This window comes from Phytophthora ramorum (assembly GCF_020800215.1).
Source record: "Phytophthora ramorum isolate Pr-102 chromosome Unknown Phyram_PR-102_s0011, whole genome shotgun sequence".
NCBI classification, from domain to species: domain Eukaryota; phylum Oomycota; class Peronosporomycetes; order Peronosporales; family Peronosporaceae; genus Phytophthora; species Phytophthora ramorum.
Window position 1 is genome coordinate 239,176 of NW_027150657.1, and position 25,610 is coordinate 264,785.

The window sequence follows — 25,610 nt, forward strand, 5'->3', positions numbered from 1 at the left end:
CCGTTGCAGAGGCAGCAGAGGAGGGGCATCTTGCCATCTTCCAGTGGCTTGTGACGCACTATGCAGCCAGCCATTGGGACATCACGGACGCTATGATCCGTGCGTCGAGGCACGGCCGCCTGCACGTCTTGCAGTGGGTGCAGAGTCACGAAGAGCTTACGAACTTCCGCTGGACGACCAAGATGATGGTCGTGGCAGCTATTGAAGGCCACTTTGACATTGTGCGCTGGCTCCACGAACACTCGTCGGCGCCCGGGTCACCTCACGTGATGGACTGTGCAGCCGAAGCTCTGGATCTGCCCATGCTGGAGTGGCTACATGTAAACAGATCGGAAGGCTGCACACCCTACGCTATGGACAACGCTGCACGCAAAGGCAGCTTGGAAATTGTGCAGTGGCTGCACGACCATAGAACGGAAGGATGCACGACCGGTGCGATGACCGGTGCGGCAATGAACGGCCATCTGGAGGTGCTCAAGTGGCTGCACGCTAACCGCCACGAAGGCTGTGATACCTCAGCGTTGCACTGTGCTGCTGTGAATGGCCATGCAGATGTCGTGCGATGGCTAGACGAGAATATTACAGTGGGCAATCGACGTCGTGCATTCGCGTCTGCCGTGCGCTGGGGCCACCTCGAAGTGGTGAAGGTGCTAGCGAAGTACTGCGATATCGATGCCAGTGCCGACAGTAAGAGAACTGGCGACCGCTCGTCGCCGAGCTGAGACGGAGCTGCGTATCCCAGACAATGTCACCTTGCTTCGGGCGAGGAGGGATCGCATGCTGTACTCGCAGCGGATTTTGGATGGCCCTGCCGAAGAGATCGCCGTGTGGTACGACAGGTTGGAGGTGCTCCAGTTCCTCTTCTCGAATGGAATGGTCTCGAAAAATGGTCGGTCTCGAGCAGAACTGGCGACAACCGCGACGGCAAGAGGTTATGTGAATGTAGCACGGTGGCTCCTAGACTTTACGACCGATGCATGAGCTCACAAGCCTGCAAGCTTTGTATTTCCACAAATGTATTACTGTTTTTGATGTTGGCTGTCCTCTAGCGAAGGTACTCTCAAAGACCCTGTGGTGAAATGCAAAAATATATGCCAACACTCGATTCATGAGCGTTATGGACGCACTCCAGGCATGACTGCCTTTCAGAGCTTTGATTGACAACTGGCGGAACGGAGGCAAAGATCTCATTTTCAGCCTGTCGAACATGAAAAGATGATAGGAGCAACGAGGAAGAGTTGTCGCGGCGCTCGAGCAGCTACTCGGTTGACATCAAGGCCGAGGGGGGCATCACTGCGTTGGGAACTACAAACCAGAAGCGAAGAGCAGAGGCTGCGTTGAAGACGGAGCGCCGCGACGATCCCTAAAGTGCACGGAATGAAACTCGTGCATGACCCGCACAGTGATATACATTTGAACAGCACCACAGCAGTAAAATTCAACTCAACCAACGTAGCGTCAAAAATATGTTCAATATAACGTCTGCCTTTCGTTCCGTGCAGCGGCACTTCTGCAGCACCTGTCGCCAATCTCTACTTGGAGTACACGGGCACGTACTCGACCACGCCCTGCTTGTTCACAATGGTCTTCTTGACGTTGCGCAACTGCTTCTTGCTCATCGTCTTGATTCTGTGCGTGCGCGAGATCTATAAACAATCATTATTAGCACAGCACACAAAAGCTCCTACAGCAGCAGCCAGCGAACGCACCACTTGGACAGCGGCCGACTTGAGCTCGTTCTCCTTCCGGCGCTTCTCCTTATCCTCGCGCGCCTGGCGCTTGGCGTCACGCTCGGCCTGTCGCCGCGCCTTGATCTCCGACTGCAGATCCTTGAGCTCCTTGAGCTTGGCGCGCTTGAGCATTTTCTCCTCCCACGTGGTGCTCAGCACCTTGGTGCCCTTCAACGTCTGCGCCGAGAAGCGCGTCTTCTGCACCTTCTTCCACACGCGTCCGCTCACGGGGCGGCCTCGAGGCGGCGCCTCCGTCGTCGTCTTGCTGGGCTCCGCTGCGGTCGTCATGTTCTGCTCTGCTGCCTTTGGCGATTGCCTGTTTATTGAGTGGAGCCCGCTTGGCTCGCTACATGTACTTGGAATTTGTATGCGGGACATAACCACGTGCACCTAAGTGCTATGCGAACTTAAGACGCACAGAACACAATGGTGGCGCCGCCAGGCTGCTGCGAGATCTGCCAGATCGCCGAGGTGCTGGCAGACCCGCAGCTGCAGAACCGCTCGGTGCGGATCACGGGCAAATTGGAGGCGTACGACGCGCAGCGAAAGACGGCCGAGGTCTCGTTCCAGAACGTGGCCATGACGGTGGAGACGCAGAGACTGGCGCTCGGGAACCTGCGACTGCAGATCGGCTCCATGTACCAGTTCCTGGGCGAGACGTACAGCAGCAACCAGGTAGAGCGATGACCAGACACACAATGACGGGCTAAGAGGAGCTGACGATATTGTTGGGTGAGAACAGGGAGGACAGACACGAGTTCGACTGGTGGCTCGAGTCGCGCGCTGCGTGTCCACGTTGGACATCGACTTGTTCCTCGAGGCCCTAGCAATGAGGCGGCAATTCTTAGCGTCTCGGGGATAAGTTGAGTAGCTACATTGGTACCAATTGAATTCTATCGTCCTGCTATCGAACGCACCGACAACTTTCATCTATCTACAGCAAGTCGTCGTCCGAGTCCTCTTCGTCAAAATTGTCCTCATCGAAATTCTCATAAATGGAAGGCACTAGTGCCGACAACGATGCAGTTTCCTTCGTCGCTCCTGGCTCCGCTGATGTTGTCGTGGAGGCAGAGCTAGAGGCCATTACCGCTGACGATTTCTCCTTCACATCCGCTTTGGATCTCCCACCAATTGACTCTGGGGGTGTAACTTTTATCACTGTCGTCGTGGCCGCCTCCGCCAGCTCTGGCGGGTCGTATTTGTGCAGAGCCTGCCGCCACTTGCGCACGATCCCGTCGAACACCTTCTTGCCCATCTTCTTCGTCTTGTCTGGTGTCGTTGGGTGTCTGCCTGGCCGCCGCTGGTGCCTCGGGACTTGGGCGCAGTAGAGGTCGTAGCCGATCGTGTTCTTTCCGTAGTCGATCTGCTTCTGACGCTGCGCCAGTCGGTGGGGGTCCGCCTCCTTCTCGTCCGCCAGCGTCCGCACTTCCGCTCCTTTGGCCCCAGCGCCACCGTCGCGATTCGCCCTTCGTCTGCACGCCGCATGCGCTTGTGGTCCTGTTCCGGCCGCTTCCAGCCGCGATTGTCATTGCGCTCACCCCGTGCCGAGTCCCCAGCGTCCATGGCGTCGGCCCCACGCTTCATACTGAGAAAGGCAAAGTATTTTTGGCGGGAACGCTTTATTGACTGGTGCCCCCGATTGGGTATTGGTACAGTTGATACACGAAACACCACAGACCAAGTTGAAGGTGTTAACGAGTGCGTTGCGGCAGTAACAAACAAACGCTGCATTGGAGCTCGCAGTGGTCAAAACATGTTTATCGATGTGTTTATTTGTCGGTGTATGCTTCTACATCGATGCAGCTCGAGTGAGGGCTAGCACAGTTTGCGTCGCTGCTCCCAGCGGAGAGCGTTGGCAGGCAGGATCGTAACAGGAAGGCTAGAAGCGAGGGGATTACAGCGATATAAGTTAGTCGTAATCGTCCTCCTTGGACCACTTGGCGCCTCCTGCGCTCTTGGCGCCGGAGCTCTTTTCGTCGGCGCGACCGGCCCCGCCCTTGGCGCCGCTCTTATCGTCGTCGTCGTCGTCGCTGTTATAGTAGGACTTCTTGGCCTGCGCCCTGTCCTCTGGATGTACTTGTACTCGGCCTTGTTGTGCATGATGATTCATCGCCTACAAAGTAGAAGCTGTCGGAGACCGTGGCGTACGGCTGCGCGACCATGTCGCTGATGAGTTCGTCGTCTAGAGGCGGCATGGCGTAGATGGCCTCCCACGTGTTCACGCTGGATGGGATGCAGAAGCCAAAGTTGAAGTCGTAGCTTTTCACGATCTCGTCGCGGAAGTAGTGGCGCTCGATCATGCGCAGGTTGTGCACCTCATGGGGACCCACCGAGAACTCGAGCTCCGTGGCGATGGCCGGCAGTCGCAGCACGTCCTCGGAGAACTCGTAGCGGATCGTGCGGTAGGCGCCCTCTCCGCGCGCCTGCGAGAGGTCCATCTTGGGCACCGCTTTGCCCGGCCGGTCCTTGCCGATCTCGAAGATCTTGCGCTTGGACTCAAAGTCCGAGATGGAGAAGTGCAGGAACTCGATGCCATACTTGTTGGCGCTCAGCGGGCACAGGAAGGCTGCACAAGAGGGGCAAATGTACGATAATACAGTCAGGATCTTTATCCACAGACTACATTTGAAGAACGGCCACGTACACTCCGTGGGCGCTTCGAGCTCGAGGACGTCTTCGGGTGTGTATCTCTGGGACATGGTGCGTCTCAAGGTGCGATAGGGCGAGTGGGGGTCAGGCAGGTAGCACCGCGAGTGGCTAAGGCAATAACACGCGGACTTCGGTTGCAAGCGCGGAGTTGAGCGGAAGACGCGGGCGGTTATGCGTCTCCTCAGCGCGGCCGATCTTTTTCAGGCATGTGTGTGCCGCACACCAAGGATAACGGCTGAAGTTGAAGTGCCTTAGTTGCAGCAGCACGAGTTCAGGCGAGCTGAAAGCGGTTGCTAATCTCGTGAGCACGGCTGGGCTGTTATGAGCGGCGCAACCTCACACATAACTTATGTGTGGGGCTGCGCCGCTCACGCGTGTCCTCTCACTCATCACACTGGGCAAGCATGGATGCTGTAGAGGAGAGCGTCTGGATCAGCAGCTCACAAGCGGAAGTTTTTTCTGCTCTATAACTGCACAACGTCTTGGGTGAGCCTTTGGTTTGTGTTCGTACCAAGTCGACGGCAACTTGCTTTGATTTTCAAAACCTGCAGTAGTGGCTTGCCGTCTCCTGTGGCCGTGGCGGCATCTTATCCGCGACAGTTCACCAGGGACGACTGCAGCCAGTCATTTGTGCCCTTCCACTTGTTGGTGGTCAGCTCCAATTGATTCCTCGCCGCGGCGTCGGGGCTTCGTGCGACAGCAGCGAGCGACGGAGATATCTCCGTGTTGGACACAGGCCGCGAGCTGCGCTCTGCTTTGCAGGCATAGGCACTCACCATCCTTGCCGCAGCGCAAGATGACGAGTATCCAAGGCAACACACCTCACAAAGCGCCTATTTCGCTGCACGAGCTTAACTTTCGGCTGGCTCGGTTTCCGAACTGCTGAAACGCATGCCGGCGCTTCCGGCCCCATCTCCAGTCCGCCCCGGTGATTCGCCCATTTCCCGTCCAATAGTGTGCATCCATTGGTCAAAAGTCTGTTTTATCAACGGGAGGGGGCCGTTGCGGTCATTTCCACCGAAGCCTCCCATCGAGAAGCTAGCGCTGCGTGTGTGCGTGCCTCGAAGCGCTTAGCGGCAGTCCGCGAGACAGACAGACGGACGCAGGGCCCGACAGGCATGCTGCGCTTCTAGACCGGCGCCTTCCTTCTCTCGTCTCCGCCTCCCAAGAAGCAAGAGAGGAAAGAGCCCTATAGTCCCTATTGTCTCCCTGCTGGATGGCAGACATCGCCATGACTGGAGAAGCCGGCGCCAACCGCACGTTCCGCTCCATCTTCGGCGACCAGGAGCAGCGGCACGACGAGGTGCATAAGCTGGAGCTGGGGCAGAGCGTCAGCAGCAGACCCGTCGTCACCGACTCGGGTGCTGGACTGGCCATGGACGACGACGACGAAGCCATGTGGAGTGACGAGCCGCCGCTGGGCGATGCAATAGCTCAGGATAACAACGACCTGCCGGGGCTCCAGTTCGCGGTGCGTTGTTGGTTGTTGCGAAACGGCTAGGGAGTGCCAACCTTTGAATTGACTTTTGGTGTTTTTGCTTGCGATTCTCAGCAACGCAAGTCCATGGAAGAGTGGGCAGAGGATGATGACGAAGAGGAAAACTGGAAGGATGCACTGCAAGACCGCGTCAACCAGCTGGAGCTTGCGTTCCAACACAACAATGACACCGCTGCAGCAGACTCCCGGCGTCGCTTCGAGCAGCAGCAACTGCTGCAGTTTTCAGCGCCTGAGACGCATCACATCAACTTTGGCCAGACTCTCCCGGTCTCAGCGCGCTTCACCACGACGAACTTGGGCTCGGAGCGCTTGCGACCAGCTAGTCGCCATAAGATGCAGCGCACATCCTCGTCGCATGCATGCATCACTGGCGAGGCTGCCGTTCAAACTGCGTCTGGACGCTCAAACCACCTCTGGAATTTCCAACGCAAGGTAGCGGGAGGGACCACACCGACTCCGATCGCTCAAGATGCACGCAAGCGGTCAACCTCCATAGATTTCGTGGCCCGCAACATTCAGACAGTCGAGCACCATCGCAAGCGCTCCGGTTCTTTGAGTGGGGCATCCAGCAGGACCGATTCGCCTCGACATTCTCAGTCCCGGAAGAATTCCTTGGACAGTAATCACAGCAGCCTCGGCCGAAGTAATAGTAGTAGTCTCCACGGGAACACGGCAGCTGCACCAGCCGACAGCACATCATCAGGCGCGGCGGTATTTAACCTGAGCGACACGGAAGCCATTCGCCGTTTTGTGCTCGACGACGTCAAAACGGTAAGTCACCCCTCTCTGTCTTGGAACGCTTGAGGCTGCGCTCTGACATTGTGCTCTGCTGTGAATAATGCAGATGTCCATGGAGCGACTGGTAGGCGACGCCCAGCGCTTACATTTTTTAGAGGATTTCTACCAGAATCACCACGCACCAGGCCCCGGGCCGGCCGCCGCGGCGCCACCGTCGCCTTCCCCCTCCTCAGCTATGTCCACGTCCTGACCGCACTCTGTTCTATTACATTCCTTTGCCTTGCCTTGCTGTTCGGATGCGATATTTTGCTGCATGCTCTATTTAACGACATTTTAATCTTTGCTGCAACGCACGCCATGTGCGTCTTCATCTCGTTTCTTGGTTTGTGTTATGCTTCATTCCTCTGCGCAGCATCCTAACTACGCTACGTGCAGGCTGCACTGCAGCCTTGGGCTTGGTCACGCCACCTGGGCGCTGACTGAAATCGAAGGAAGCAGCGACCTCAATCGCCCGTACGATTTGGATGCAGCAAGAATCCTTCTCTATACACGGGCAGCGAGGTGTATTCACCTCCAATCTTTCGATCACAAAGCCGATTGATTCATCTACGACAGCTCGGAGGTGACCTCCGCCATCAACCTCCGATACACCGGCCCCTCCTTCTAGTTGGAGGTATGGGTAATGCTGACATCTTAGCTTCGCGTTCTTTTTGACGGACGTGGAGATCACTAACGCGTAACATGCTGACCTGTGTATTGCTTCCCAGGCTCGAATGCTCCTCGAAGGCGCTCTCGCTGTAGAGAAGACAATCAGATTTGCGTCGGCTTGAGAATTACTGCGATGATGTGGAGAGTGGCCAGTTCTCATACGAGAATACTCTCTGTGTAACCACGATATGCATGAAATGTAATGTGACTAGAGCTGTCGTGGTTAACTAACCTCACCTCTAATCGACCACACCTCTACCTCTGGCCTAACCTCTATATCTGTGGCCCACACATTATTATCATACAAAACCCAAGTATAAACTAGTGTTGGCGAACAAAGAACCCCGTCCGCAACGACATTGGCGAGATCAAGCTACTGGAGGCTAAGAGCAAGGAGGATGTCAAGCAAACCAACGAGCTGCCCAAGGGGATGAAGGCGCTGTAGCACAGCGACAAAATGATGGCGCAGTCGATGGCCTTGAGCGGCTGCAGCGAGACCAACTACCGTACCGTACAATCTCCAGACGTGCCAGAGGAAGTTCCTCCACGACATGCATATCTTCATGCAGCTCTGCTCCAAGGTACAGGGGAACTGTCGTACCGACGAGAGCGACGAGTTTGGAAATGCGCAGTGAAGAGACATTCAACTTCGTTGCGGCGGCACTTTAGTAACGCGTATTGACTTGACCAAGTATTTCTCCACTATGGCTAAGTCATCGTCTTCCTACATTCCTATCGTGAATCAACACACTCACACCGCCGTAATCGATCAAGGAACCCCATGCATGCCTTGCCTATCGGGTGAGAGCTCACCTGTTTCGGTTGCCTTCGTCATGCATCCCTGTGAGTTGAGGTCATCCGTGAATATGAATTCGAACGCAGTGCTTGTTCGAAGCAGATCCTCTTGCTCGACATCGGCACGACTTGCTTGCTATCAAGGCGGTATTGATGCCAATAAGGACCGAAGACATGTAGGGCACAAGTGTTGTGAAAATGACTCATGTAGTCCGTAGTTCCGAATCACGAAAGCAATCGTCATATTACACCGCTTTCAATACACGTAGAGTGCCGTTGTCAAACTCTTCGTCGGAGAGATACCAGTAGTTCGGATGAGGAAGCATTTGAACAAATAACCACAGTTGATACTTGTGCTGGCGTCGTGCCGTAAATAACCGCGTGGATCACTATGAAGCCGTGTCCCGGGCTTAGGAATGCTCCAGAAGCGTACAGCTAGGTCTAATTTGGATCGCGTTTGGGTGCGGCTGCAACCTCCGGAAGAGTGGCTGTGGGTCTACTGCTTGATGAGCTGGCAATGACGACATCACTTGCACCTGTCTACTGTTTCTTTAGCTGACAAGGTGAAGAACAGGACTGAGGATGCCGCTGTCGTGTAGGAACACGTCCAAAATATGTATGCACACTCCCACCACCAACACCCACCAAATCCACGAGGATTCAATGAGCTTTGTCGGGCAAATAGAACCCGGAGGCCCTAGTTCTCGCCCTTACACCGGGTTGGATGTTTCCTCTGCGTACTGTGGTTTCCGTAGGCTACTAACCAATATCCAGCACCACTAGCCACGAGCGACGGCTAGGATGCTCTTCTCACACTGAAACCTCGTTGTCCCTCAGAAAGGAAGGGTACGAGCCGGTCAAGGCCTTGTACGAGTGTGCCGGGGCTTAACTCCGGTGGGAAGAATATATGGGACGCACTCAGGCGTTCCCAAGTGCCAACGAGTTCTCGTTGGTCTTCTATCACACGCACGGCCACTCTCTCTCTTTTTCTTGGGCCCTACCAGATAAACACTAGCCCACACAAACTACGTGTTCACCAACATACAGTTCCTACCCTACCGAGCGGGACCAGACGCTCCGGACACTTACCGAAGCCGGACTTGACTCTTGAGTGGTTGAGAGGAAAAGATGTTCTGTTTGTTGTTGCCCAGTGGTCCATTCCTAATGCTATGCTTTCCTATGGTTCCTATACAAATACCTAGTGTAAACGAGTCCGTTACGGATCTTCTCAGTAACCTACGAGGACTCCACCGTCGCCGACGCTTCGGAACAGCCGAACGACGACTCGGACTGGTCGTCGGTTTTGGACCTTGCCTCTAAATACGCTCTGCGCCTCTAAGTACGGATCTCGCCCACTAAGTTCGGTTCACGTACTTAGCTGTTCGCTGATCACCATTCCTCGCCAATGTCCAATTTGTGGCCAATGAGCGAGCGGAGAAGCCTTTTATCAGTTTGACGAGGTTTCCCAAGTCATTCTTCGCAGCAACGCCAGCTTCCAACGGCAGGACCTACGCTGCGGTGAATTCCTACACCACACCGCTGTCGTTTGCTCTGAGAGGTTAGCGTATTGGGGGCTGCACCGTAATTGTTAGCTTGAGGTGTTCTGGAACGGCTGCGTAGCGGGTAGCGACCAGAGGTCGGAGGCAGACTTGAAGATCCAGACGAATCTCCCAGGCGCAGCCTAGGCTCCGAACGAAACCTAGAGTTGAACTGGCCTTTATAGAGCTACTGCGGCTGATGCTGCCGTGCATGGGCGAAGACGCTCCGGTGTGCAGAGAGGTGAGCGCGACATCCGACCGGAGCTCTTCCATTGTCTTCGATCGCGATTCTATTGCTTGTAGCCTTGAACTCAAGGATCCAAACTATGTTTACTTGGATTTGTATGGGTGTTAGCTAGAGGTTAACGCAGGCTTGGAGATCCGTGCAGGTTGTTCGAAAAGTAGTTGTTAAGCAAGTTAAGCAAGTTAAGCTTAACTATGGCGACAGCTCTAAATGTGACAGGTAATCTAACTAAATTGGTGTACAAATGCTGAGGATAGATGTCCAAATAAGAAACCCAGAAGCTGCACGACATGGTTGCCAACGACTACAGCCACAAAAGCAGCAATGATGTTGGTGAAGACGATATTCCAGACTTCGAGGTGGGTTATACTGACGGGGGCGGCAACTAGTGTCGCAGTCCACCTGCATGTGCGTACGCCATTCATCCCATTGAGCCGTAATTCAATTACTTTTTAGCAGCAAACGAGGCTTTCCGATTCACACAGAACAAAACTCAAGTCCACATGCTCCAGCCTCCAGACTGTTTAAATCCGTGGCAGATCAAGTTGAGAAGAACAAAACAACGATTTCCCATTGCTGGTTTCAATAAAATTCATTGCCACTACGTTACGATACAGCGTAAAGTGCAAACATGTCTTCAGGCTGGCCTAAACTAAATAGTAAACCTGGTCACTTGTTCATCAGGGTGGCTTGTCAGGGAATGAGTTAATTTTGTCGTCATCAAGCAGCATGTCACGATATGCGAGCGAAATCCAGGCACGAAGAAAGCCTCGGACGCAAGCACTGCAGCAGAGTAGAAGAGCAAGCGAGTGAACGATCAAAGTGATCAACCGGGAGTAATGAGCCCCTGTCGACCACTGCAAAAGCACATCACACCCGCACCTCACTCGTAGCACACCTGCATCTATAGCTTCAACGAGGGTAATGAGCCCCGGTCTACTGAGCCTGCTGGTGCAACTTCGAGTAAGGCCTACAAAGCCCTAGCCCTCCACGTCTAAAACCCTCCAGAATATTGAGCGACATAGAGAAATGAGTCTGTGACTCACCAAACGGTAGATCTGCCATGTGGGAGTAATGAGTCCCATACCGCGCAACTTCCATATCATATTCCCTCGATAAAAGGGAGACATGAGTGTCCCTCAACGCCACGCCAGCAATTCCCACAACTTGTCACCAATCAAAATCTTCTGCCATCTGGCAGCAGCAGCCATCCGCCATACAGGGGCCCTAGTTCAGGTTTCGTCGAGGACGATTAAGCTGCTGAATGCAGAGAAATCTTCGGCGATGACGATGTGGGCGTTGCCACCGCACACGATCCCCGTGTTTGACTCTTGCAGCATGTCCAAATCGACTTCACATCAGCCGCAGCTCTTTGATATGATCATGGTGGACATGCAACCCCATGGGCTTTTTCACCAGCGTCAAAAGCGACGATGACGAAATCTTGTCGTGGTTCTGGAGCTCGCTGTACTCTCTCCGCTCAGCTTGACTTTCTTCAGTTTCACCATTGTCTCGGTCTGGCCCACCTCCCACTTCCGGGACTTGCGCGCCGGTGTCTTGTGCGTCTCACGGTGTTGCTTGACTTTGGTCTTGGTCTGTGCGAACTGCCTCGCGAGTTTCTCCGTAGCCTTCATGTTCGTTCGGCGAGCTCTCAAGAGGAAGACTGGTCTCTTTGGACAGCGCATGCTCACTGTCCGCAGCCTTATGTTTGACCTTCTCAGTCTTTGCTTCGTACATGGTCCGAAGCTGCTCCACCACCCAGCATTTCTGCTGCTGAACAACCTGCTCACGACATTGGCGCAGATCCACGGCCAGCTCCGTGTTGCGCAGCTCCATTATGTCAATGTCCGGCTTCAACTTCTTCACATTCCGCAAGTACCAACTTGCCTGGATCAGCGCCTGCTCCCTGTCCGCGGCCACTTGGAGGGGTTCAGCGAGTTCACGCTCTACCTTGGGCACTTTGACCCCACATTGCCCTTCAACAACCCCTCAATGACGTTCGCCTCTTCCGTATCGGTCACACTGCTGTAGGTCTGGTACTTATTGATGGGGCCGCTGACGGATCCGCTCTTCTGCGGTTAGGATCCTATCCCGCGCGCGCACGTCCCACGAATAGCAGTAATGAATACAGGAATCATACGGACACTACTACTTGGACGAGCGGCCTTCAAGGAAGCCCAAATTGGCATCGCATAACTCCTTGGCTGATGGGGGATATAACTAGCACTATTTAAGGAGGCTAATGATACTGTAACAGGGCTGCTATTGAAGCGCCCGATGGCACATGCAATGACGGACGAAATGGACGGAATGGACGGAAGGTGGACGGATGGATGATGGACGGATGGCGGTCCGGCGGATCCTTGCGAATGAGCGGCTGGCGTGACGGCAAGGGAACTGAGCGAGTACCTCCGGCGAGCAGCCGGCACGCAAGTGAGCCTCGAGTCGAGTGGCTGGGCGGATGATGGCTGGACGGAGCCCCTCTGTGAGGGCTCACTTTGGAAACGGCGCTGAAGAGTGCAAGTGGTCGTAAAGGACTGCGAATTGGACGGACGGGCGGCCAAGCGAGCTGCTGGTAGCAATTTGTGCACAGGCGGTGCAGCTAGTCGTAGTTGATTGCATTGGCAGGAGACTAAATAAAGTAGGTCGTGTGTCAGTGAGGCACACACCGGCGCAGTGGATCTGAGTTGTCCACTGACGGTCAGACGGACTTTGGCGCAAATCGGCACCGTGTCGACCAACCCCGGCGTGCAGGGGATCATTAAGACACGTTGCAATACAGTAAGCGTGGACTGCATCACGCGGGCACTGACAGCAGCAACCCCAGGCGAGTGACATTGAAGTATGAGGCAGCAACTGCCGGCGGAGCGCCACACCAGACGTATGTGACAATCGATGGGGAACACGGAGAAGATCTCGGGCGGGACAACGCGTCGAGCGGCCATAACGAGGTGCACTACATGGGGCCGGGCGGTTGTGCCAAGTGAAATATGTGTGTGTGACTATGCCCGCAGCGAGAGAGTCCAAGACGTAGAGGACTGCTAGTGGTCTGCGAACAGACGTAGGAGGGCGGCGGGACGGTAGTTAGGATGGTGTAATGTGGGCGGTTGTCGGCCTTGCCTCCCAGTTACAATTTCGGCGGGAAGAGCTTACAGTAAGTAACTATAGCGAAACAGACGCACGAAACGACCCAGGGGTAAGCTGCAGAGCATAACTATCTAGGCTATCGAGGCGGGGTTAATAGACGGGTGGTTGTTTGCGACCACCATGGACAGGGGACTCTGAGGGTCTTCCTGGGTCCGTGTCACGATGTATAGTGAATGGTGAACTCGGATTACCTTGCGGTGAGCGAGCCTACAGACGAACCGAGCGTTGGGGACGCCGATAATGCTCACATCTGTGCCGTCTCCGTGCGTGGTAAGCCCTACCACCTGAGCAGCTGCGTGTATGCGTCGACAACCGGTCGGCCATGCTATCCGATAAGGGACAGGTTTGTGTATTCTACCTCAGTGGCGCTACCGTTGCTATTATACTGTACAATGAACACGACGATTCTATTTTCTCTAGTCGCACCTTGTGTACAGAATGTACTCTCACGTGCAAACCAAATAATCCTTGTAATTTTGCTCATTTAATAACATTAGTTCTCAAAACTAGTATAAATCCTGAGCAAGGTGATATCATATTGAACTGGGTATTTTCGCGTGCTCGGGAGTTTTGAGTCCAGACTCGCTCTTGACACGCGGAAGCATGAGCAAGTGGATGAGCAACGACAACAAGCGCGACCTCATAAGAAAGAGCTTAGAAGCCCCCGAATAAACGCAGACACAGTTGGCAGAGTGGGCGCAGAAAACGTTTCGTCTGCAGAAGGCACCGGCTCGCAACACTGTGTCGGACATCCTCAAGAATCGCAGCGCCATAATGACAGAGGGGTACGGCAAGGGCAAGAGGCGAAAGTCCCTCAAGGTAACTGCTCCTGTTCTCGAATCAAAGCTGGCTGAGTGGGTGGAAAAGGCGGAGGAGAAGGGGCTGTGTCTTAATCGTAAGGTTCTAATTAGAAAGGCACAAAAGCTGCGGTACGAAGTTGGTGGGCCCGCGCTAAACGTGGGCTTATCGGTAGGATGGCTCTCAGCTTTCATGAAGAGGCACACATTGATCTTTCGTGCGAGGCATGGGGAAGCTGGTTCCGCTGAGCACGATATAGTGCGTGAAGGACGGGCTGCGCTGCAAGAGCTGACGGACCTGTACGAGCCCAATGACACGTACAATATGGACGAGACGGGCCTAAACTACAACGCGACAGCATCACGCAGCATTTCCTTGGCCCGGACTCGTGGCGTCAAGGAAGATACGACACGGATCATGCTGGTCCTGACAACCAATGCCGACGGCACGGACACGTTGCCTGCGCTCTTCATCGGGCGAGCTGTCAAGCCACGATACTTTGGCAAGAAGACCGGGGAAGAGAACGGCTTCCTCTATAGGAAGCCAAATAAGGCGTGGATGAACTCGGGCGTGTATCAGCGATGACTGCTCGACCTCGACAAGGAGATGCGAGGGGTGGGGCAGAATATTTTTTCCTGGTTGATAATAATTTCTTCGCATGGGACGGGGAACATTACGCTGACAAATGTGACCGTCGAGCAGCTACCATAACCTACCTACAACCCCTAGATACGGGTATTATTGCGTCTTTCCAGGCCATATCTCGGTCGCTGCAGATTGAGAGAGCGGTTGAGGGGTTTGACGCCGGCGAAAATGTCGATGGACTCTCGGTTTACAAAATTAACCGGCTCCAGGCGATGAAGTGGAGCCAGGAGCTGTGGAACACGACGCCAGCAGCAATAATTGCGCACTACTGGCAGAAGACTGGGCTCACTGTTCCTCTCCGCGGCCTAAAGGAGTACGACGAGGACAAAGAACGCAGCGGAACTGACGAAGATGTAGTTGATTTGATGATGAAGGTGCCTTCAATCCAGCTGTAGACCCTCCAACAGATAATTTTGAACGTAAAAAATGCAAAAGATATGATGTCGGAAGTGAGAGTACATTCTGTATATGGGAGTTGGTGATGGCTTGCTGCAGCATCGGAAATGAGCTACACGTAAGGGAAATGGCCAATTAAGGGCCGTTTCAACAGTCCTCCAGCATATTGATCATATATTTGGATAGGCTTGCTCGAGAAAACAAAACATGGCAGGTACGAAAAGCCCTTGATCTCTGCTTTTTCTTTGTATTTTTTTCCTTGACAGACCAATCAAATGATGCGAGAGCTCTGCAAAGTTGGCTCTCCGTTTTGGCCTCATTGCCAATAATGGGCCGAATTTAATCTTGTCGTTTCTATGAGTGCCAGCATTCACGGTGGACAAGAATATCGAGGTGGTATAGGGATAGGTCCACTGCGATACCTAATATTGTCGTCTTTACATAAAATTAGACAATATATATGAAAGGGGAGTATGAAGCCATTTGCCAATTGTAAATGAGACTTGGTATTCAGTGCTGACAGCTCAGGTCGTTAAAGTGGCCAGCTAATTGAGAGCCTTTCGGGGAGCAGGGTTGTCGCGGGTTCGAGTCCACTCGATGCCGTTAATGCTCCGCACTAAATGGTAAGTCTTGTTCAATTGTTGATTGTGTCTGAATCCATACTAACCTCGTTATTTTCCTTTATACTACGGCTGAACACGCAACATCATGTGGCTCTGTTCCAACCGAAACTGACGTCGTTGCCACAGACTTGACAGATATCATCGGCGCGGTCTTAGCAGGAGTCACTAGAGTCTTGGCACGCTTGGCTCTCTTTGATTTTGAAGTAGATGCAGCTTTCTCCAGCCTGGCACGTGTCAACAGATGTCCACACAATGACACACGCTTGCGCTTCTTAGATTTTTTCGGCCGCGCTGGCAGCGTCGGGATTTCTTTCTCGACTATTGGTTTGACGTGTAGCCATGTTGCAAGATTAACATGACGGGGGGGGGGGGGGGGGGCACCGTTTTTCTTGTATTCTTGCAGCCGGTCGCTCATGTTCACCAGCGAAAGAGGAACAATCCCACACGCTCTAAAGCCGATCTTCATGTTGCGGCCAATCTTACTTGTTGTCCACGCCATACCTGCCAACCGAATTGCCGTGGGCTTGTTAATGGAATAACTGCCTTCAGATCCACCTCCACCATTTCATTAATCAAATTGCACAGCTTTTCCTTCAGAGTTGCAAACACAGCCACATCCAGTGGCTGTAGTAAGTGTGTTGCGTTTGGTGGCAGTAAAACTAGCAGGATATCCAAGCCCGCTGCGGTGTCGACCACACCGGTAGAGTAATGCGATCCACAACCGTTCTGTACGAGCAGCAGTGGGCGCTTCTACCGAAGATGCGAACAAGTGAAGCCATTTCTCAAACAAATAGGTGTTGATGAACCCACTGGGAGATGTGGTGATTGCCGCACCGGGGACGCCACATCCTGCGAGAATGTCCCATTCAGCGGTTTTTCCTGGTAGAATAAACGCCGGTGGTACCACGAAGCCGGCACGCAATAATGGAGAGATGGAAGTAGACTGCACCAAATGTTGCTCGACCCGCGAACAGCTACCACTTTCTTGCTCTTCTTCCTTGTCTGAAAAGCTGTTTCGTTCATGTTAAATACCCGGGAGCTGTCGAGGTTTAGCTCAACCACTAGCTTGGCGAGGGTAGCGAAAAGAGTCGTCATGTCAACGTCAGTAACACTATTTCGCTTCATTGATAGCGATTGGACCGTTCGGTTCGATAGAGTAGGATGTCGCTCAAGAAAACGACGGTACCAGCCGTCACCGACACTTTGGCCGCACACAAGTAGCGCCACCTCCTTAGCCTTGCGCAAAATCTGCCCTCGATCCGCAGGGAATCCAACAAGCCGACGACCGATTATCCAGTCGTATAGACGCCTTTCAGCCTCCTCGGGCAATCGAGGCTTTGGTCCACGCCTAACCGGGGTCAGGGAGTTGCCTTCCTTGGCTGACGGTACCCATTTCCGGATAGTCCGCTCCAGAATTCCTGATGAAGCGGCAACATCTGCAACAGACGCCCCACCTTGAACTTGTTGCACTGCTGATTTCTTCACTTCGGCAGGATACTTGGGCATGTTGCTCGATCTGAAGAATGGCGCCAAATACCCTGTTTCCCGCTATGAATTGATTAAGTCCTGGCAGGTTTCCGCCCAATAAAATTTTGTCCAGTCAAAAGCTCTAATGGATACGACTTCGATAAGATTGGCCATAATTAGTAGCGGCCTCAGACTGGTCGGCGGCCCTTTATTGGCCATTTCTCTTATGAATGGGACAAGGACCGATTATGTTAACTTTATGCATTCCTTGTGTGCAGAGATGGCGGATCCGTTCTCTGACGCGTCCACGCACCAGTGCATCAAGCATGACCTTCAACAATCACATCTTGTTCGCAGTTCATAAGAACTGTCGTTAGGGGGGGGGGGCTAGAAAACTTGCCATCAAACGACATTCAAGCAACATGCAATTCAGTCGCCTTTCTACCAGCACATTGTACTACTACATGTATCCCAGAAACTCGCATCGAGCGGTACAATGTAGCTTCGTACTTAAACAAATACTGAAATACATCAGCCGACACATTTGCTATACTTGCTGTAGAAGCAATGATAATGTCCAGCCGCTCGCTATCAGTTAATAATCGCAAGCGGCAATACTTGCTATCCGTACCTCCGCCGTGAGCGCCGCTGGTGAGAGTAGCGGAGGGTTGAAGCCGTCGGGTTAGCCCGTGGCTTCGTGTCGCATATTTACGGACGAGCTTGTACGCTTGGTATTTCCCGAAGAATCGACTGATGGCAGCCGCCACGAGTGTTATCTTGTGGTTCGACAACCTTGATGTCGAGGGGGGGATTTCACTGGATGCGAAAAACTACATGGCACTGCAACAAACACCTACTACACTTCCGCCACTCTAGCACTTCAGACGCTGGAGCTGTCGGCGACAAGCGGCGAATTCCGGGGAGCAGCTAACTGAAGAGGTAGAAAATGCAGTCTTTGGTGAAAAATGGTGCCCTTCAACTTGCAAATACCTAAACAATAGTAAAATCGATACCTGGTGCACACGAAGCATTACTACTCTTTGTAGCAATTAGTGTTAATATTGAAAGATCGACGTTTGACAGTCAAACTTCGAGCTCCACCGACCCCGTCAGGTCAACAGGCAGCTCAAGGTGCCAACATCGGATGACTACATGTCATCAATGGATCCGAAAAGGGTAACTCTGAACTGCGAATCAAGCGGGCCAACAGCCCGCGAACCAATCATCGTACTATACATGTTAGGTCCAAAGGTTTCCAACGACGATAGCACTGGGATGAACGGAGTTGGCAGAAGACGGTGTAGGTAGTAGTAGTGAAGAGACTTGGACTTGAAGCGGAAAGTTATAGAATGAATTCAAAGTGAACAGGAGTTCTAGTTCGCTAGGCTACATCTAGCTTCTACATGCAAGCCTCATATAGTCACATGCAGCGGGAAGAGGACAATACAAGCGATGGCCTCGATGACGACGAGTGTTCTGGCCGAACTGCTTGGGCGCGAGCTCGACCACGCCGTTGGCGTGACAACGCACGCTACCAGCACACCGCTGCCGAGCTCTGTAGCGTGAAACCTGCCAGACTGATTGGCAACATGGCTTCTTGACGCACTCACCGTCGGTAGCATCCTTACAGTACAGCTTAGGGAGACCCGGCTTGATTTGTCGCTTGGGCGCTTCAACTGCGTAGCTGTGTGGTAAAAATGCTGATCTAATCTGCAGCTTGACTTTGATCATCACAGATGCACCCCCCCCCCCCCCCCCCCCCCCCCCATCGCGCCTCGGGGGGTGATGGAAAGCGTCCGTCCGAGTCATGCAAACTGAATCCAAGAAGACAACGGAGCTGGACAAAACGACGAGCGTCGTAGAGAACAGGAACGGCAGACACATGGGCAAATAAAGAAAGAGGGGTTACTTGCTTTAGGAGAAGCGCACGCTTCAAAACAATTAGAGTTGCGATTTAGGCAGCGCCCCACAGTGACCGTCCCTATCGGCGCTAACATTAGGCTGGAGAGTTCCCTCACTTCCTGTATCGCTGGGGGTGCTCCCCAGTCTAACTTGTATTAATAGCAGCACCTACTGCTCCCCTCAGGACAGGTCTGACGTCGTCTTCAGCTCCTCTTGGCCCAAGGAGCAGATCAACCGACCAACCAAGTGCCCGAGCGACGGCGATGGGTGGTGCCGTTTCTATTGGCAAGAGCAACTCCAAGACGAGCAAGTTTGCAACAACGAGCGTGCTTCCTACCGCTCTAGGTGGCACCAAATTGACTACTCCGCTTCCGAATGGTGGAATGTCCAAGCGCAAGTTGACTATGCGGCATACGGTTCGATTAGACACCGAGCTCGCCCAAAAAGTGCAGACGATAGTGCTGGAGATGTCACGCACTGGTAGAGTGGAGCTCACTTCCACCGTGGATCGCGAAGGTTCGGGGGTGCCATCAGGAACACTGACTCAGCATGGCCTGCTCAGCCTCAACCATGTCCCGGAAATCGTCTTCTCAATGCCCCACCTCACAGAACTCAACTTGAAATGCAACGACATCTCCGAGGTTCCCAAGGAAATCGATGCTCTTGTGGCATTGCAGGTGCTCATCCTGTCAAAGAACAAGCTTGCGGCTCTTCCTGATGCCTTGACGAAGTTGTCCAAGCTTCGCGTTTTGGAGGTCGCGAGTAACCAACTTACGGCACTACCAGAAACCCTCGGCAACATGGAGTCACTCGAAGTGATCTTCGCAAATCGCAACCATCTCACGAAGCTCCCCGAGAGCATTGGCCGGTGCCGCAATCTACGAGTTCTCAACGTGTACAACAACGCACTCACCGAGCTCGAAAAGTCTGTGAGTATCCTTGCAGAGCTGGTGGAGCTCAATGTAAGCAACAACCAGATCACAAAGTTACCAAACGAACTAGTACGGTGGAAGAATTTGCGGCGGTTGCTCCTTCAAGTAAATCGTCTGCAGTCACTGCCAGCACTAGACGCTTTGTGCAACCTCGAGGTCCTGCAGTTGCAGCAAAACGAGCTTGAAGTATTACCGAGCATGAAGAATCTCGTTCACCTGGTAAAACTTGACGCCAACAGTAATACCATCGCTGCTATACCCCTGGAGGTAGCATATATGACGTCTCTCGTGCATCTGAACCTTCGTCGCAACCAGCTCACGGAGGTTCCTCCCCAGCTCACGCGTTGCTTGGCATTGGAAATCCTGGACCTGGGTGCCAACCCAATCTCTTCACCGATACCGTCAGGTTTTGCAGAGCTCTCCAAGCTTCGGACCTTGCTGTTGGATGGATGCAAAGTTTCGGTGCTACCCATCGAACTCATTGGTCTCGGCAACGTGTGCCGCGTGCATCTTGGCGCTTGCTTGAAAATGGATGACCCGGAAACGTGTGAAGTTGTGCTGGGGCTTCGAGACAACTGCTCCCGCAAAGGAGGTTGGCTCAGGACAGGTGACTGGAAAGCCGTCCGGACTGAAAGTATGTCTTCAGACTTCTGGGAGATCTATGACGAACTGGAAGGCCAAATACCTGACGAACCTGCGCGTAGAAGTAGAGTTAAAGGCGGGGAAGGCAGCACCGACATCTTTGCGGGTAGAACCTTAATCGCAAAATGTAAATAGGGCACAGTATTATGATATCAAACCTCACATCAAGGCTCGCCAGTGTGTCTGTCCATAGGCATCCAAACCATGCATACAACGTTAATGAAGAGCCATATAAATATGCATTCAAGCGCTCAGGACACCGCGGTCTGTTGAAGGTATGGTCGGGTGAGTTCGCAATTCTTGATGTTGATGGGTTCTACGACAACTTTTCCGGTCTAGCTTCGGGGACTACTATGGTACGAGGACGCCGCGAGCTCTTGCTGTTTGGCGTGTATTTTCTGCACGAGCGCCGAGCACATGAACTGCTTCCGCGCGAGTTTCCGTACCTCCTTCAGGAAAACAGATAGCTCGATTTCATCGTTGCTCAAAGCGCGATCCATGTAGTAGAGCGCGTCTTCAATCGAATAGTGCTCCGCAAGCGTCTTAATCATTCTGCGCAAGAAACCCCCAGATACAACGGTCAGATCTGTGCTTTTAGCACTTTCAAGCCCACGAAGCAACACGTACTGTTTTGAGAGAGCATCGCCTTCGATCAAAATCGTGTCTGGGTCCACTGTATCTTTACCCTCGTTCTCCTCGAGCCATGCAGTGACCTCTTTATCCTGTGCTTCCACAACACCTTTTGCGCGTGTGATGTCGTCTCGCAGGAAACGGAGCGACTGCAGACCTCGTTCAACATTCTCCCGTGACTGCGTGAGCTGGACTTCATGCTCGAATTGCAGGTCAATATCGTCACGCACGCGTTTGAAGATTTTCTCCAGCTGCACCTGGATCTTGCCTGTAACCTCAGTCTTTAGAGTCGTCGCACGGTCTTCGGGCCGTACCTCTCCCGATGCCCGTCCGACCGGATACACGCCCGAAGATGACAACGACGATGCTCCTCCCACCGAATGTTGACTGCCCCCAAAAAGTGACTCGCCCTCCCGGGGCCCTCCAGACGCCGCCAAGTCCTGTTCTCGCGCATGAGCCTGAAACTGAGCCGAATAGAACGGCGACGGCTGCGGTGGATGGGATTGAGCATAAGACCCCTGCTGGAAGTACCCACCAGTGCCGCTGCCATTAGCTGATGCAGAGCTGCCACTAAGCCTGTTTTGATATGGCGCCAGCCTCGAGTTCGCTGGTCGACGGAAAACCGGCGGCATGTTGCCAAAGATGGAGCACATGTGCGCCACCAGCTCCAGCAGCGTGAAGTCCGAGCGCCAGTCAGACGTGTACGGGATCTTGACGTATCCGTCACTCGTCACGTGCGGGTGTCCAGGCTTCACCATCATATCTGTAGCAACATAATACATCCTATCAGTACCAAAGCTTATAACATGTGCGCATTTCTCTCCCTGTACCAGCAGTAGGGCGCACAAAACACACTGGAGGCGCCAGGGGGTACGTCTCCACGACCCAAAACTCCACAGGGATGTTGTACTGGTTGCTCCTGTAGAAGATGGGGATCGTGCCCTCCAGATTCAGCAGCGTACTAGTCGTTCCGTCATTGTGAGCTGCTCACAAAACCCCGTTACCTTCCTGAAAATTGGTGCCCAGGAGCTCTAAACTGTCGCAGCAAACGCACCGAAAGTGCCGCAATTCGGCTGTAGCGACGGGATCTGCCCCAGGAGGTTGTACACGTCCCCACGCACGCGAGAACTTTGCTGGAGGTGGCAGAACAACACACAGGAGTGAGACATTGGGGCTATAGGACGCTAGAGACGGCGCTAATCATGGGACGCACCGGGTAGCACTGCAGCGACGACAGGATCTGGTCCAAGTTGCTCACGTTGTTGGCGTACATACCGCCAGGCTCTGATACTCTATTGTGCAGAAGCACTGCCTGGCGATTCCCCCTTTTAAGTTGCGCGCGGCGTGCGACACATTCCTCGCAACTTAAAACGGTGCACACTGGATTTTTGTATACTTATATTCGTACTTAGCGCGAGTTCGGACAAGTTGAAGTGAGTGTCTGCAAGATGGCTACACCACCAGAAGTGAAGAGATGGCGGCGATTCCGTTGCCGTGACTCGCTCTCGATAGCCTCGAGCGCTTTACGGCGTAAGAATGGCGTGTCTCGAGGACTGCCGATGACGAATTCGCCGTCCTGCACTTGGTCGTCGCTGTGTGGCACTCGCGTGGCTCGAGGCTTCAGTGTCTCCGATTGGAACTCGACAGCCGCGTAGAACCGCACGAGCTCATGCAAGAGTGCAAGACGCAGCGCAGTGGACACGTAGAAGTTGCCTGGTGGGAGGTTGGGCAGGTAGCGCCGCAGTTCAGCCACCAAACCCGCGGAGAGCGGGATTCCAGCCACCAGGTGCAGCATCACGACCAGTTCCTGCTTCTTAGGTGGCTGCACTTTGCAGACCGACGGGTAGCACGGCGAACCAGGCAGCACATAGCCTTCTAAGCTCTCTGGAGCAATGCGCTGCTCTGCTGGATCAGCCTCCGCCTTTCGCTCTCGGGGCACTGGGATGGCGTCGGTTTGGCAGCTCGCGTCGAGCAACTCCACAGTGTTTTTAGGCTTGTCCTCACGTAAGGCCGAGTGGATGGTCATGGCAGCGGCTACAGCTCTTGTGCGGGTATCTGGGGACGGGAGGATTTTTGCCAACTGCTCGTGGATCGCCTCGATCTGCGTCCTGCCACGTCCGTTGCGCTTAGCGGAGGTTGACATTGCCAAGATGGCTGCACGTAGAAGCGTCTTGAGGGGCGTTGCCGAGTTGAACGGCTGCGTGAAGTCCTCTTCGTGGTCTTCGGCCCCTCTAGCTGGACCAGTGTGCTCACGCAATGCATTGTACAGTACTTTCAGCGACTCCTTGGCATGTTTCAAGCGCTCGCTCCGCCGGGAAAGCTCCGCGTGAAACTTGGTCTGGATCAACCGCAGCAGGCCCTCAATCTCCAAGTGGTGACGCTCGCGCTCAATCGCCTGGCGTCGCCCGTATTGCTCGATAACCAACCTCTTGTATTCTTGCAGTCCGTCCACGTACTGCTGCTTCAGAGCATCGACCTCGTGCCCATACGCTTCTCGCAGCGTGTCCAGTTCCGAGCGAGAGACCATGTTCCCATCAGAGGTGGCAGCCGCAACATGGACAGCGTTTGGTTGGATTTCGCGGAGAGGGGATCGAGCTGGGTCTTCGTACTGAGCGATGCTTTCTTCGAGCGCAGATTCGCTCTCAACTGGTGAAAGGACGGGGAACACAGTGGTGACCACATGCTGCATCGCGCGATTCAATTCTCGCTCGTCCCTTTCCACCTCGTCCATTTCTTCGTCATCACTGTCGCCTGCTTCGCTTTCACTGCTCGACAGGTCGTCATCCTCATTCTTCGCGAAGACCGTTGCAGCAGGAGCAGGCTTTGAGCTCAGCTTGATCACAAGTCCACCTCTTTGCCGCTTGCGAGAGTTCACACCAGGAGCATTTTCACGCAACCTCAATGCAAACGTCGACACGGGGGCACCTGGCTCTTGGCTGCCTTCCTCTTTCGGGGAGAATTTAGATTTGCGAAGCTCCCCAAATCGAGCTTGCAGCTCCCGCATACGCTTCAAGAGCTCTGCGTTCTCCGCGTCTAACTCACGATTGGAGCTCTCAGCCGCTAGTAACGCACCTTCCAGCTCCCGCAGTTTGTCTTCCATTTCCTGTAGGTCCTTATTGCTGCCATCTGCAGTCGCCTTGGTCTTACGCTTCCGCTCGAGAGCCTTCGCTTTTGCTCTCCTAGCTTCGGCCTCGGCCTCGGCAAGCGCGGCAGCCTGCGCTGCAGCTTCAGCTCGACTGCGTGCAGCTTCACTCTCCTTGAAGCGCTCCATTTCTTGAATCTTGGTTTGAAGCACAAAAGTGTGCTTCATGATCTCTTCGCTCTGCGCCCGCACCTTGGCCTCGAGTTCTTGTACCCTTACTTCCGCTGCGGCGGCTGCCTTGGCACTCGCTTGGAATTTATCGCGCCATGATGTCGTTAATGCGTTAGCAGTCTCTGCAGCTTTCTCATTACTCTCGTGAAGCAGACGCAGTTCTTCCGCCTGGGCGCGCAAAGTTCGCTGGGCCTTCGAAAGCTCCAGACTTTGTTGTTCTGATGCCACGCAAGCATCTTGTTGCACACGCAACGCCTCCTGCAGTTGCGCTGCCATTGCTGCGTTTTCACGGTGCAAGGCGTCGATGGTACTCTTCAGCTGCCGCTCTCGAATAATGTGCGGAGAAATTTTACCGTCGTCTACATCATCTTCATCGTCATCTTCGCACGCCATCCCATTCCAACCCACAGAGTGCATTGCCTGCTGGATATGCGCGAGTCGCTGGTGCCGCCGTGCAGCCTGCTCCGCCGCCTCTGTAAACGCGTCTCCCATTTTCTGGGCCCCCGTACCAATCGCCGCGCTCACCTCGGGGTCGTCCCCAAATTCAGCAATGATTGAACGTTCCGTGTGGGTACTCGTGCGAGCTAGTGCGCGATGTGTTGCAAGCAAGACATCTCCTACCCGCCACCTCGCAGGAGCTCTTGCCACCTTATCATCAAAAGTGTCGTCTTCGTCCTCTTTTAGCCCTTCCTGGTCTACAGCAGCGACCGCATCGTCATAGCGGCGCACCAACTCCTCCACTCTCGACTGAATTTCTGCAATCTTTGGATTAGGAAACCCAGGCGCAGCTAGCATCGCAGCACTAGGGTAAGCTGAACTTGAGCCATTGATGACACCTCGGTGTTGGCCGGTAGGACCGCTGTTTGCAGCGGGAACACTGGCCGGCAGGCGCACGGCAACTTGTCTCCTTGGTGATGGCAGGTACCTACCAGGACCTTGGCCTGGCGGCGGCGGGCCACCACTGCTGCGGCTCGTCATGCTTCACGAGAGGAGGACACTGCAAGTAAAAGCAAACATAGCACTGAGAAGTAGGAACACGTCAGCGTTAGACTCGAATATTTATAGGCAAGTTGAGCGAAAGCAAGTATCAACAGCGGGGTATGCACAAGTCACATGGTCATTGCCGAGTGGGAGTAGGGGGTGGTCTGTGGTCTTGGGGTTCTCTGTGAACTTGCCCCGCTTGACTAGTCTGGGTGAGCGGGCGCCAATCTGGTC

At 53.9% G+C, this 25,610-nt stretch overlaps 9 protein-coding genes across 9 annotated transcripts; 3 read left to right on the top strand and 6 right to left on the bottom strand.

Annotated features, from left to right (window-relative positions):
- Positions 1 to 1,532: 1,532 nt before the first annotated feature.
- Positions 1,533 to 2,018, bottom strand: KRP23_10864 (Coiled-coil domain-containing protein 86; the record flags this gene model as incomplete). The annotated part of the gene is made up of 2 exons (XM_067881354.1): positions 1,533 to 1,646; positions 1,710 to 2,018. 2 exons carry the CDS (start codon positions 2,016 to 2,018, stop codon positions 1,533 to 1,535), a joined length of 423 nt encoding a protein of 140 aa, XP_067740672.1.
- A 138-nt stretch (positions 2,019 to 2,156) lies between these two features.
- Positions 2,157 to 2,592, top strand: KRP23_10865 (uncharacterized protein; the record flags this gene model as incomplete). Its single annotated transcript, XM_067881355.1, has 2 exons — positions 2,157 to 2,405; positions 2,473 to 2,592. 2 exons carry the CDS (start codon positions 2,157 to 2,159, stop codon positions 2,590 to 2,592), a joined length of 369 nt encoding a protein of 122 aa, XP_067740673.1.
- A 72-nt stretch (positions 2,593 to 2,664) lies between these two features.
- KRP23_10866 (Histone RNA hairpin-binding protein) lies at positions 2,665 to 3,314 on the bottom strand (the record flags this gene model as incomplete). Its single annotated transcript, XM_067881356.1, has 2 exons — positions 2,665 to 3,164; positions 3,269 to 3,314. 2 exons carry the CDS (start codon positions 3,312 to 3,314, stop codon positions 2,665 to 2,667), a joined length of 546 nt encoding a protein of 181 aa, XP_067740674.1.
- Positions 3,315 to 3,639: 325 nt separating this feature from the next.
- KRP23_10867 (uncharacterized protein) lies at positions 3,640 to 4,429 on the bottom strand (the record flags this gene model as incomplete). The annotated part of the gene is made up of 3 exons (XM_067881357.1): positions 3,640 to 3,783; positions 3,848 to 4,296; positions 4,375 to 4,429. 3 exons carry the CDS (start codon positions 4,427 to 4,429, stop codon positions 3,640 to 3,642), a joined length of 648 nt encoding a protein of 215 aa, XP_067740675.1.
- A 1,166-nt stretch (positions 4,430 to 5,595) lies between these two features.
- Positions 5,596 to 6,865, top strand: KRP23_10868 (uncharacterized protein; the record flags this gene model as incomplete). The annotated part of the gene is made up of 3 exons (XM_067881358.1): positions 5,596 to 5,850; positions 5,932 to 6,648; positions 6,722 to 6,865. 3 exons carry the CDS (start codon positions 5,596 to 5,598, stop codon positions 6,863 to 6,865), a joined length of 1,116 nt encoding a protein of 371 aa, XP_067740676.1.
- A 4,601-nt stretch (positions 6,866 to 11,466) lies between these two features.
- On the bottom strand, positions 11,467 to 11,736 carry KRP23_10869 (uncharacterized protein; the record flags this gene model as incomplete). Its single annotated transcript, XM_067881359.1, has 1 exon — positions 11,467 to 11,736. The coding sequence occupies one exon, from the start codon at positions 11,734 to 11,736 to the stop codon at positions 11,467 to 11,469; it is 270 nt and encodes an 89-aa protein (XP_067740677.1).
- A 7,405-nt stretch (positions 11,737 to 19,141) lies between these two features.
- KRP23_10870 (Leucine-rich repeat-containing protein 40) lies at positions 19,142 to 20,587 on the top strand (the record flags this gene model as incomplete). Its single annotated transcript, XM_067881361.1, has 1 exon — positions 19,142 to 20,587. One exon carries the CDS (start codon positions 19,142 to 19,144, stop codon positions 20,585 to 20,587), a length of 1,446 nt encoding a protein of 481 aa, XP_067740678.1.
- Positions 20,588 to 20,787: 200 nt separating this feature from the next.
- Positions 20,788 to 22,355, bottom strand: KRP23_10871 (Tumor susceptibility gene 101 protein; the record flags this gene model as incomplete). The annotated part of the gene is made up of 5 exons (XM_067881362.1): positions 20,788 to 21,004; positions 21,080 to 21,845; positions 21,913 to 22,065; positions 22,137 to 22,215; positions 22,296 to 22,355. The coding sequence occupies 5 exons, from the start codon at positions 22,353 to 22,355 to the stop codon at positions 20,788 to 20,790; spliced, it is 1,275 nt and encodes a 424-aa protein (XP_067740679.1).
- A 135-nt stretch (positions 22,356 to 22,490) lies between these two features.
- On the bottom strand, positions 22,491 to 25,373 carry KRP23_10872 (uncharacterized protein; the record flags this gene model as incomplete). Its single annotated transcript, XM_067881363.1, has 1 exon — positions 22,491 to 25,373. The coding sequence occupies one exon, from the start codon at positions 25,371 to 25,373 to the stop codon at positions 22,491 to 22,493; it is 2,883 nt and encodes a 960-aa protein (XP_067740680.1).
- Positions 25,374 to 25,610: the final 237 nt, after the last annotated feature.